The following is a 13,357-nucleotide window of genomic DNA, read 5'->3' as shown; positions in this document are numbered from 1 at the left end:
TAATGTTCAGTGAGAGAATATTGTCCGATTTCACATGTGACAAACGTCTGAATAATTTAATAATCGTTCAGGTTGGGATCGCCTCGTTTTAGCACGTCGCAGTTTATCTCGTATGTGCGAAGGGAGCGACGTTCAGGGGCATTTTTTAAAGTCGGAGGTGACCATAAACAACCTCCTCAAGGGTCATGTATTCTCCATCTTTGGACGTAAACAGATCCAAATGTGAATTCCGTCACCACGTTTATACTTCGGCCGTCTCTTATGTCATAGCCGTGTAGTGTTCTGTCAAGTAACCACCAGTGGGCGCTCAAGGTCAGTAAGAGAATTGACCAAAACGGAATAAAAGAGCAGCAAGAGAAACGGCGCCGACCACCGGGGGCAGCAGCGGACAAAGCGCAATAACTCGATGTTTGAAAAGTGACAAGAACGAGCTACAGAACGTGTATCTGATTTTCTCAAATCGTTTCCAACAACACGGCGATGTTTGTGCATCACGTGTGTTTTTAAGGGCTTTAGTCTGGTCCAGTGCGTCATTAAGTGAATCACGTGTTCTGAAAGTTGTGCAGTTGTTCTGTAATTATTATCATTATTATCATTACGCTGTTGTTTTTGTCCATCTGCAAAACATCTCACATCATCACCCCGAGTAAGTCATCTCGAGCAATGTCCGCTGATGTAAATGCAGGTTTTCAGGCTTAAAGGTGCACTGTGATGTGATGTTTGTGGTGTGGGGCGCATCAGCTGATGTGGAGAGTGTGTTGCAGCATGGCTTTAATGGCTTTAATGGCTTTAATGGCTTTAATGGCTTTGGATTTAGATTTATTGACGATATCCTGGAATCTGTCACAACATCAAAAAAGATTTAAAAAAACGTACCTTTAAAAATATATATTTAAAAAGATAAAAACTTTCTTAAAACCTCAACTAATACGCATACTAAAACAAGACTAAAACAGGACTAAAACAAGACTAACACGAGCCAAAACAAGACAAAAATGGGACCAAAATGGGACCAAAAATATGGTCTGAATATTATTACCAGGACACTCTATACAGCTTTGCCTCTGTAATCTGTAATCAATGCTGAAAATGACAAAATAGGGCAAATGTGTAAATTTGAATCTGCAAAGACCTAGAATGATCTGATCACTTCAAAAAATCAAAACCTTTTGTGTGGAAAATTACATTCTATTGCCAAAAAAATAGATTTTTCTTGTTATTGAGGTATTTAAATTAGTATCAATCCTTATTCTTGGTTTCAAAATCAAGTTCAATTCTTAGTATCAACGCAACCTGATGATCTTTTTAAAACCATCTCTTTTTCTATCTTTTCATGTCCCAAACTTTACCTCCTGTATATTCTACCACACCAGTCTGAACTTTATAAAATCAAGTTGATAAACGCCGCAATGTAAATTCTTTGTATTTCACACGTCGTCCATGACCAGTCTTAGTCATATTTTCACACATTTAGCTTTGTAGGACACATCTAAAGCCCCAAACACATAAAACAGCGCTGTATCCCTGCGTAAAAGCCGCCCGGGAGCCTTTCTTGGGTGTCATTTATAATAATTGCAGAGTGCGCGCACATTTTGCATGGCCGCGGGGGGAGGGGCCTGTGCGTAACCCTCAGATGGAGCGGCGAATGGAAACTACTGCACGGTCTGTCTTTTACGAGCCGAGAGGCCGAGCAGTGACCGAAAGTTTTATTATTTATTCCTCACGGAGGTTTTTGAGTACATTTCAGTCGGATGTGAAAACTCAAAGGCGTCCCAGTTCGCTGCTGGACTAGTATTTGGACTTTTTACGGTAGCGTTTTAGTTATTTTAGTATTTTTCACGCTTGTCCAGGTCTGGTCCTGGTTTGAGCTTAGTTTAGTCCCGATTGAGACTCCGTTTGTGTTCTAATCCAGGTTTAGTCCTAGTATTGTCCCAATGTTTTGATGTGATACTAACATTTCAAACTTTTGTTCTGGAATGGGCTGATTTTGATACTATAATGATAATAAAAAGACTAAAGTAAATTTCAACACAAACTAATAGTACTTTCGTTATTACCCTTGCAAACTAGTTCAGGAAAAGGTCAAATTTTGTCTGGTTTATATGATTTTTTTTAATTGATTTTTTTGTATAGATACTTGCGCAAATGAGTATCTAGTTTTGATAATAGTTTAGTATCGAATAGCACCTGATATTTGATACTTTTGACAACACTAGTGTCCAGTCTTGGTATAGTGTTTAAGTCCTAGTATCTAGATCATTAGCATAGTCCTGGTTTGGTGTGTCCTGTTTTTGGTAAAGATTCAGCCGGTCTTACACTTCCTTAACTGTCTTTTAGTCTGAATAAAAGTATAATTACCACATTGATTTGTCCTGTTTTGTTTAGTTTAAATGGTTTCCCAAAATAGTGCATCAATAAATCATCAGACAGTTTATTTCTGGAGCACTTGAGAAGACCAAGAAGAAAAACCTCATCTAAATCTAATGTGGGTTTAAAGACATGAAAGTATATGAAGTATCATATTGACTTCCCATACTCTCACACCGCCTGCGCCTCTCGGCCGTGCGGATCACACTCTGCCACTTAGGAGCGGCGTATCGCGCCGTATTTTACATGGTATTTGGCCGTGGAGGTTCGGCAAACGTGGAGCTTCGGCATTTTCCAGACCACGGCTCGGCAGCCAATCAGAGCCAAGCACACAAACTTTGTCGACCAATCAGCGCGCAGCATGCACATTTTCACTTGTTAACAGTGAGCTGTCATGGCGCGAACCACGGCGGACTATCGTCAAACGCTTCCCGGCCCGATTTAATGATGACCCTTTTCTAAAATGTATTAATAAAAATTACACCGTCCTTGCCCTCGAAAATGTCCGTCCACATGTCGAGATACCCCGTCCAAAAAACGGGAAGACGGCCCTCTAGCTAAAAGCCTGGGCTGTATTATTGTACAGCCTATACCGTTTGCCGACAATCCCTTTGCGTTTCTGAACAGATAAAAACATAATAATTAAAATATCAAATAAACAAGCAAAGTAAATGCTTCTGACCGAGCTTTATTTCTCTTTTATGTTGACTGATCCACACAATGCAATACCATACAATAAGCATGTGTAGGCCTGTCCTCAATGCAATGAAAAACATCACTGAAACAACATTAGTGGATTAGCAAGAGCACCGACGCACAACAAAAGAACGCGCTTGTTTTAGCTCTGTCGTTTATTTAAATGAAACTCACCACATCGCTGTTTCCCTGCATTTACTCCTCAGCTACAAAATAGTAGTCATATCGATGGAGATTTTTAAAACGTGCATCTGAAAGTGTATTTTTCTTAGGCTTGAGTCTCAATAGTCACTGATTTGAAAAAAGTAACTAGTACTAGATTACGTGTATGCACAAAACTAACACGTCACTACGTTCCTTGTTATTCTAAAACAGTCATTTGAGTACTCTAGCGTACTCTTACTTTATTCCAAGTCGACCCCTGACCTGTTGTAAAGGACCAGTTCCTGTCGCCCTCGTGTTTCCCACCACGGGCTCGAAAAGCCTCTAGTGCCAGATGGAAGTGGTTGAAAAGCTCAATGAAACTGGCCTAGATTCTCCTTTGACTTAAAATAGACACACACAAGACTCCAAACAGTGGGGCATCGGGTGACACTGCCACGGCTCAGAGAAAGTGACCCAAAAGCTGTCATTAGAGTCGTTAGTGTGGGAGTCTGTGGAGGATTTATCAGTGTTATGCCACGTTGTTAACAGAATCCTCAGTCAATGTGGTCAAAAGACTGAGGTAGTTGCTTTGATATTCTAAAAGTGTATGTTGCTTTTTCTATCTGTCAGCTTCTCAACATCCCTAGTTTTGGCATGTCCAAACTACGGCCTGGGGGCTAAATGCGGCCCTCAGACCAATTTTTTTGGGCCCCCCGGTTTCCTGCTAAGTTGGTCCAAACAACAAAAAGTAGTACTTTTTACTGCAAAATTGGAAAAATTCAAGCAGTTTGGTGTTATACCAACCTAATATTAAATTTGCCAAGTCTTGTTAAAGGTGTGGAGGCATTGAAACACAAAACAACATTTCAAATGATTCACTTGGTCATTCGACAAATTTGCAATTTTTAGCTTGTTTGTGGCCCTCTGCTCTGTATAAGCCTCACAATGCTGTCCTATAACTATGTACAAAAAATAAGTCAAAGAAAATAATCGATACATTACTTTATTACTAACTTTATTACTAAAAAAATCGATGGCTACAGCCCTAGAGGTATTACTAATACTAAAAACTGGTACCAACGTTTTTTTTTTTTTTTATTCCTTTTGATAAAAAGTATTTATGTCTTGTGGGTTCTTTGAGAGCACTATAGATTATTTCTAGGCATCTTCACCAAGTAGAGTATTTGTTGATCTTTTATCCATGTTCTAACATTGTTCCCTCGTTGTAAACATACCTGGAGTTGCATTTAGCCGCACTCATGCTGGTTTAATTAATCCTGGTTAGAAAATTCTCCGTTCTGCGTGAGGTTTCTCCCGAGATCTTCTGTGCAGTTTTAAAGTCCTTAAAAATCATCGCTGCACTAGTTCTGAGCATTACCGGTACTGCCGTCCAGCCGTCCATCATGATCATTACAACTGCGTTAGCTTCATTAATAAGGCGAGAACATTTTTATTTTTCTCTCAAAATTGTTATATCCTCTGCCGTCAGGATTCCGTTTTGTTATTCGGTCAGTACAGAAATAAACATATCGAGCTAGCTTTTAAAAAAAATATTATTACAGTTGTTTTAATGACTCAAACATGTCAAGTGGGGTCGCCTCTCCACAGATCTGCCCTGTGTCTCTCATCTGCTTATCTGGTTAAATACATAAAGTTATATTTCTGGAATTAATTTTGATTAATTCCAGATATGACAACAATATACAAGGGCTGTAGTTGATGGACCAACAGTTTTATTTGTCGAATAATTACTTTATTTGGATTATAAAGCTTTTATCACGGCAGAAAGGAAAAAGGGCTGAGTCAGCTGGAGTTTTGAGATATAATTGTGAATTTAATTTGCCTTTTTAGACATAAAGACATTGTTAAATAGTACTTCGCTGTACTCATAGTTGATATTGGTATTTTTGTCCAAGTACATTGTTAGATCATAGAGATAAACGACGCCACAGCCCTTTTAGTCGACTAATTGATACACTGCAGTATATGCGGACCCATACTTTTGTTTTATTGTATTATTACGGGAAACACTACACACGGATGCTATCAATTTAACCTATGTATCTTGTCTTATTCCCCCCCCCGTCCAGTGCGAGGAGAACACAAGTCTGGCCGACTGCTCGCGTTACCTGAAGCTGCCCTTCTCCAAGGCCAACCTGCCGTCCAACAATCAGACCTTGAAAGGGACCAAGGAGTCATTCTGGATCACCAGCTTCCTCTGCTCCACCAAACTCACTCAAAACGGTAAACTGTGCAGATGATTCATAGCGTTCATTGTCATCGTTTTGCCAAGGCAGTGTGTTTACAAAGGGAGCAATTTAATGAGTAATTTTCCTTTTGTTCTATTGTGAATTAATATTGAGAAATGTGTTGGGTTTATTTTAAATTGGCAGCGAAGTGAAGAGTGCAGCATGCAAAGTAACTACTGAATATGCAGATAATACGCCATAAACTCTCTGTAGTGGTTTTCCATATGCAACAGTACAAAGCTAGTTTTTATACAGGTATTTAGATAAAAAAACACATTTTAAATAATCAGTGTCTGCAAAGTCTTATAAATGTATCTAATCTATGTTTTATTCATGGGAACTGTGCCTCGGGAGATAACATTTTAATCTCTTGTCACTGTTAAAAGTTTGGATGTTTCGGGGCTGTGCTGATGACGCGGTGGTGCTACTTCCTGTTGCTTTATGTTATTGCGTGTGATGCATTAATTATACACTGATTGTGAGGCAGATAAACACAGACTATCTCTTCATTGTGACCAATATCCAAACATGTTTTTAGATATTTATGCATTAGTCCAATATCACTGCAGCGGACGCCTTTACTAGACAGGTGGGTATTTAAGGATGGTCCTGGTTTGGTCCTAGTTTGGTCCTGGTTCGAACCTGGTTGGTCCTGTTCTGGTCCTAATTTGGTCCTAATTTGAATCTAATTTGGTCCTAATTTGTTCCTGGTTGGGTCCTAGTTTGGTCCCCGTTTGGTCCTGGTTTGGTCCCGGTTTGGTCCAGTTTTGGTCCTGGTTTGGTCCCAGTTTGGTCCTGATTTGGTTCTGATTTGGTCCTGGTTTTGTCCTGGTTTGGTTCTGACTTGGTCCTGGCTTGGTCCTGATTGGGTCCTGATTGGGTCCTGATTGGGTCCTGATTGGGTCCTGATTGGGTCCTGATTTATTCCTGATGTATTCCTGAGTTACATAGTATTCTGGGTTGTTTTAGTAAGTGGTGGTGTTGAGTGTTTTTAGTGATTATCTACTGTGCCATTGTCCTCAGCAACCATGTAGATCTGTGCCCAAGAAAAGTTGTCTCTTGAGGACAATAAAGTGTATTCTATTCGATTTGATTCTTGAACAAAAGGGTCAACCACATTTTTGTCTGAGGGCTTTGGACACCTCTGGCCCATTTATCCTTCAAGTAACTATGGAGCTGAACAGAATGAATAGAGCTCGGGATCATCATTTAAGGCCCTAAAGTATTCTGAAAAGACGTTTTTAAGAGCAAACACTGTATAAAGTGATGCATGTGTTTACCAGCAGTGACACGGCAGTTTATCAGGTCGTTCTACTTCTCTTCTGTTTATTTTTTATTCATGTTTTGGGTAATGCATCTCTATGGAGGTTTTGCACACTGGCACAGTAAATAATATTAATTAATTAATTATTAATAATAATAATATTTGTATTACTTATACTACAATCTCATATCCTGTCCCTGAATTGTTGCATCCATAATTGGCAACTGACCAGTGAAAAGAAGAGCAACAGGACAATTCAGAAAATTATAAAATCAATAGAAAGTATGTTAGAAAACAACGTTGCAGGTTGTCGGCGCTGCATGTGCCGCCTCATCGAGCTACAGTGAATATATTACCACCACTTGTATTTTTAACGTTATGCCCGATTCAGTATTTATGTATATTATGAAGAAAAGAAAAAGAAGAAAGGAATTTAGCTTGAGTTTTTTTACTTAAATCATTTTCACTTTTAGACTAGATTTAGTCAAGAATTATTTCCGTCTTGGTTTTAGTTGATGATCAATGGAGTCCACCAAATCCATCATAGTTTTAGCCAACCAGAAAATCTAATGTTCAGTTTAACTATGATAAATTGTATAACATTAATTCCCAAACATTTACGGGCGTGTTCCTTGGAGTTTGTTTCTCTTTTTTGCCTTTTATTCATTTATTATTTAGCACTTAAGTTGACAGAAAGATCTACTTTTAGTCATAGATGAAATCGCCAAAAATGCATGTCGTTTCAGTCATAGTCTTTACGATTACTTGTTATTTCGTTTTAGTCAGCAGAACGACAACATTGGCGAAAACTGCGACGCAAATACTGCATTTTAGTCGACGAAACGAGCGCTGTCCTGATTTTCGGCGCTCTACATTCTTACTTCTGACCCTGTGTCTCTCCAGGCGACATGCTGGACCTGCTGAAGTGGCGAGCGCACCCCGAACGCATCAACGACAGCCTCTCCAAGCTCAAGGAGATCGACGGCTCGGAGATTGTCAAAGTAGGTCCACGGCGGAGAATCCATCGCTCGTCGTTTTGGTTTCGGTTCATGTGATTTCTCGGCACGGCGTGAAAGGTCGCTGCGTTGAATAGTGTTTGTCTTTCTTTCAGTTTCTTCAGGACACGCTGGACACGCTGTTCGGGATTCTGGATGAAAGCAGCCAAAGATACGGCCTGAAGGTTTTCGATTCGCTGGTGAGCGCGGTTTACTGAAGAGAAGTGGCCAATTTATGCCTGATTTGATCTGAGAGAAGAGCGCAGGGTTTCATCAATCATCAAAGAAATCAATCAATCAATCAATCAAAGAAATACAAAACTATTCGTGTAATATAACTTCCAATTGTATTATTTACCTCAACAATATGTGTTTATTAGTTTGCTCGGATAAATTAAGTTTCTGATAGTAGAATGATGGAAAATAATGAAGTTGTGCAGAGGAGTGTACATGGAAAAACACAAAAAAAAGTGCCTATGACAGGTTTGAACGGTTTTCTAATTTTGACTTTATTTGGTGTGTTTATACCTGTTGAGCATATAAATTATAGTTTTACACCAATCAAGCAGGTATTTGTGGAGAAAACGTTGAAAAATGTGTAGAAAATGACAAGAAGTGACATCACACTCATTCCAGTCAAAGTTTATGCAGAATTTACACAAAGAAACAACTTTTTTGACTCTCTAAACATGAATTCAACAAAATAAAGCTGTTCTCGTGTATTTTTATCTGTCAAATTAAAAGTATGTGATTTTAGAGACGTTGTTGCCCAGTGGTTGCTGGGTAATTTCCTGGTGTGATGTCATCCATTTCAAACAGGAAGTGAAATTATAAACCTAAAAAATGAGCTATTCTGTGATAAAATGTTCATATTTCTTAACTTCGTTTTAGTTGAGTGAGTGGTCCGACCTGTAGGGGGCGCTTTAAGAATGCCATGACTGTTTTTGGAAGAAAGATTGAAACTGAAAACGTACAAATGTCTAAATGTATCATTAATTATTCAGGATTGGATTCAAAATGTGAAAATATTCATCTTTTGACATGAAGGTTTTTTAATTGACAACTTTCATGACTTTAGGGTTGATTAATGCCACATTGTTTCAACTTAGTTTATTTGTGCTGATTTTGAAGATTTTGTGCAATTTTTTATTTTTTATTTTTTCTTACATGTGGATAGGCAAAGTAAACTACTTTTCTCTCAACATTAATTCAACAAAATAAAGCTGCTCTCATTTACTTTTAAGTTTTTGCCCAGTGGTTGATGGGTAATATGACAAAACAGGAAGTGAAATTAAGAAAGAAAGGACATGAAAGGAAGAAAGGAAAGAAAGAGAGGAAGAAAGAAAGGAAAGAAAGAGAGAAAAAAGGAAAGGAAGGAAGACGGAAAGAAAGGAAAGGAAGGAAGAAAGGAAAGGAACAAAAAAATAAAGGAACGAAGGTAAGGAAGAAGGAAAGAAAGGAAATTTAATTCTAAATATATTTATCGTAACTGCGTTTCAGTTCAGTGAGTCGTACGGCCTGTAGGGGGCGCTTTAATCACAGTTGTGGTTTGAGTCATTTCTTTTGGATTCATGCTCCACATTTCATTGCGTTCGACGTGTCCAGAACTTTGCCCGACAAAATCCGCTCAGACAAAGTTGGGCCGGCGCCGTAACGCTCCAGCGATCCGTGAACCAATCTCCCTCCGGTCACACCGCGCTGCGCTGACCGGCCGCGGAGAGATCGATTGTTCGGCCGGCTGCACACCACCTCAAACCCCGCCCCGTGTGGCATTATGGGCGATGAAAAGGTCCGCACAGGCCGGAGAGCTCTTCTGTCCGCCACTTCAAATCGATCGAATTAACCCGACTCCTTTAGACGTTTTATCTCCTGCGGTCAGATTGGTGATGTACAATCAGCAGCGGTCGCCGTGGAGTCAGAAAGCCAGCGTCATGGTAACCGTGATGTCTCCTCATACAACCGGCACATGCCATGAGAATATGTGTGAAATGGAGCTTTAAAATCACCCGTTTTGTACCGTTTGTATCTGTACTTGAAGTACATTTTACAGTGTGTACTTTTCACTTTTACTTCATTACGTTTAAAAGTGGGTAACTGTACTATGTTAACTGGACTGACAAGTAAAAAGTACATTTCATGACATCTTGACTGAAGGTTTAGAGCAAACAAAAATATACACATAAAATGCACAAAAAAACTACAAAAAAGAAATATATAATGTCACAATGTTTTATTTCTAATTTTGCTCTCTGGTTCTGTTCTGTGTTTTATGTTTTAAATAAATTAAATTAAAACGTAAGAACGTAAAATAAAATTAAAATATATAAATAAATACAATAAACACAGTACAATAAATAAAATAAATACAATAAACACAGTACAATAAAATAAATAAATAAAATAAATACAATAAACCCAGCATCTGTGGAGAGGTTTTTCAAGGTAATTTTGAGCCCTAAAAATACTCGTAATGTCATAAATGATAGATAGATGTGTTTTAGACCTTGCTTTGTGTATTTTTTTTGGTTGTACTTGTTTGAAAAGGACAATGTTTAATACATTTATTCCTTCTTCTTAGGTTCACATTATTAACCTTCTCCAAGACAGCAAATTCCAACATTTTAAACCAGTCATGGACACGTACATCGAGAGCCACTTCGCCGGAGCTTTGTCTTACAGGTATTTACATTGTTTATTTATTTGTATTATTTCTTATTTGGTTTGTTGTAAACTGAGAATATCACATTTCCAATTCAAAAGGCGTTTGCGTTCTTAACCTGTGAATTTTGAAAACAAAGACGGGAACAAACGACTTATAATTTAATCCCAGCTTGTCGAGAAAAAGCAGTTTGACATTTAACATAACAGTGTGAATACTTATACTGTTATTAAAGTTGAAATAATGATAATAATGCACTCAAAAGTTCCCTCTGCTCACTTTCTGCTGCTGATTGTACCGACTGTAGTGCAAACACAATGGCTACACTGCCCCCTGGCGGTTTGAGTGGAGAATAACACCCTTTCCGGTCTCCTTTAGCAGCCCTCCTTTCTTTCTTTCCTTCATTTCTTTCTTTCCTTTCTTTCTTTCTTTCATCCTTCCCTCCCTTTCTTTCCTTCCCTCCCTTTCTTTCCTTCCCTCCCTTTCTTTCTTTGTTTCTCTTTCTTTTTTCCTTTCTCTTTCTTTCTTTCATCCTTCCCTCCCTTTCTTTCTTTCCTTCCCTCCCTTTCATCCGTTCTTTCTTTCTCTCTTTATCTCCTTTATTTTTCTTTCTTTCATCCTTCCATCCCTTTCTTTCCTTCCCTTCCTCCCTCCCTTTCTTTCTTTCTCTCTCTCTCTTTCCTCCCTCTCTTTCTTTATTTCATCCTTCCCTCCCTTTCTTTCTTTCTTTCTTGCTCTCCCTCCCTTTCCTTCCCTCCCTTTCTTTCCTTCCCTTCCTCACTCCCTTTCTTTATTTCCTTCCCTTCCTCCCTCCCTCTCTTTCTTTCTCTTTCCTTTCTTTCTTTCTTTCATCCCTCCCTTTCTTACCTCCTTCCTTTTCTTACCTCCTTCCCTCCTTTCTTACCTCCTTCTCTCTCTCCCTTTCTTTCTTTCTCCCTTTCTTTCCTTTCTTTTGTTCCCTTCTTCCCTCCCTCCCTTTCTTTCCTTCCTTTCTTTCCTTTTCTTCCCTCCCTCCCTTTCTTTCATTTCCTTCCCTCCCTCCTTCCTCCCCTCCCTCCGTTGCAGACTCACATATTCAGGAGCTGCTGTTGCCTTCTCCTTCACACTCTCTGTATCTGTGATCAGACCGGACGCATCATCCTGTTATTTTACACACATAAAACACACAATGTGACGCCGCGGCAGCTCCTCCACTTTAAAGAGGCTGAATAATGGAAACAGGCGTAGTTACCACTTGCTTTACTTCAAAGAGCACATTTTGGCTCTCTTGTCCCAGTGGTGAATATTTATCATGGTGTTAAGTCGGTCAAGTTGCATTTTTTGTGAAGAAAATCATAAATTGACCCACTTTTCTAACGTTTAAATACTGATTTAAAATAAAGGTGTTATTATCCGTTCAAATCAGATCTGTTGTTGAATTGATATGGCTTTTGGCCGTCGTTTACAGTATAGTTGCTGGGTAACGGTTGTGGAATGACCTCCAACTGCGTCACATTCGCTGCTCATGTCAGACCAGGAAGTAACGTTATAAACCTCTCCGAAATAGTCGAACTGGGGGAAAATAGGCAAAATTTTTAGTGCAATCTTAAATATAATCATGCTTAGTCCATTCTAGTGAAATGTTTAGTCGAACGTGTCGTATGCACTTTAACCTAAATGAACTGTTGTTGATCTAATGTTGGATGAATACACGCTCATCAGGCCAGGAGTCTGGAGAGCAGAGGTTAAATAATGTTCAAGTACAATTTAAAGTGCTTCTGACAGGTTTTTACAATGTATCAGACTTTTAATTTTGACTTTATTTGGTGTATTTATACCTGTTGTACATATACATTATAGTTTTACACAAATCGAGCAGGTATTTGTGGAGAAAACGTTGAAAAATCTGTAGAAAATGACAGGAAGTGACATCTCACAAGGGACACTTTCAACAATTCAACAAAATAAAGTCGCTCTCATATATTTTTATTTGTCAAATAAAAAAAAAATTGTGACATTAGAGGAGTTTTTGCCCAGTGTTTGCTGGGTAATTTCCTCGTGTGATGTCATCAATTACAAACAGGAAGTGAAATTTTAAACCTAAAAAAATGTGCTATTCTCTGATAACATTTTTAGCAACTTTTAACCTGTATAGATCTTAACTGCGTCTTGGTCCAGTGTTCAAACCTGTCAGAGGCGCGGTTAAAGGGTCATGGGAGAGTTACGTGTTTTGTGCGTTTCAATCTAACCTCCTGCGTTGCCTCATGTGCGTTGCCTCATGCGCCGCTGCGGAGCCCGCCGGCGCCCCGCGAGGCTCTCCGGCGGCTGGAGGTGAATGGTAAAACGGCTGCGTGTTTTTGTCCTCAGGGATCTGATCAAAGTGCTGAAGTGGTACGTGGACCGCATTGTGGACGCCGAGCACCAGGATCACATCCAGCAGGTGCTCAAGGTGAGACGCGCCATCAAACCGCATGCACACGCACACGCACACGCACACGCACACGCACACGCTGACTATGTAGTCATTAATACCTTTTGTGCTCCCATTTGTGTGTCTGCTTTTAGCACTATGCAGAAAAAAATCTATGAAAATTGTGATAATCCTCTAAAAAGTGTTTTTCGTCGACTACGTTTTACACAAAAATATAAAAATTGTGCAGGAACAAATCTATTGGTAAACATCGCAGTTCAAATGTTGTAAAAATGTCATTTCAATATTTTTCTCTCTCTTCTGTACGTTTCATGACATAACTTTATTGATTTGAGACCTCCGCGTTTGCAAATGGAGAATTCAAACATTGATTTTTAGTTTGCTTTAATATTCATCAAACATTTGTATCTCTAAAAGTCTAAACGGGTAAAAGCACATTCTGAAAATATGATTCATTTATCATTTTGAGAGATGCAGAACAGGAATTTATGCATTTTGTTGGGGATTTATCTTTGTAGTTATTAAAGATATTGAACATGCTCTTACTTGTAATATATTGCTAGAGTTTGAAGT

The 13,357-nt window shown here is 38.9% G+C and overlaps 1 protein-coding gene across 2 annotated transcripts in view; it reads left to right on the top strand.

Annotated features, from left to right (window-relative positions):
- The window catches only part of dock4b (dedicator of cytokinesis 4b), a 228,037-nt gene that overhangs the window by 132,945 nt on the left and 81,735 nt on the right, over positions 1 to 13,357 (top strand). For both annotated transcript variants that reach the window (XM_072454830.1, XM_072454829.1), the window contains exons 17-21: positions 5,298 to 5,451; positions 7,624 to 7,721; positions 7,832 to 7,915; positions 10,294 to 10,394; positions 12,721 to 12,802. In XM_072454830.1, coding sequence (XP_072310931.1) covers positions 5,298 to 5,451; positions 7,624 to 7,721; positions 7,832 to 7,915; positions 10,294 to 10,394; positions 12,721 to 12,802 — 519 coding nt within the window. The remainder of the gene's footprint in view (positions 1 to 5,297; positions 5,452 to 7,623; positions 7,722 to 7,831; positions 7,916 to 10,293; positions 10,395 to 12,720; positions 12,803 to 13,357) is intronic.

Source organism: Eucyclogobius newberryi, unplaced genomic scaffold (genome assembly GCF_026437365.1).
Source record: "Eucyclogobius newberryi isolate DKJ021-1_F unplaced genomic scaffold, fEucNew1.0.hap1 SCAF_2, whole genome shotgun sequence".
NCBI classification, from domain to species: domain Eukaryota; kingdom Metazoa; phylum Chordata; class Actinopteri; order Gobiiformes; family Gobiidae; genus Eucyclogobius; species Eucyclogobius newberryi.
Note: the sequence above shows the minus strand (reverse complement) of the source record. Positions and strands in the feature narration are given on the sequence as shown.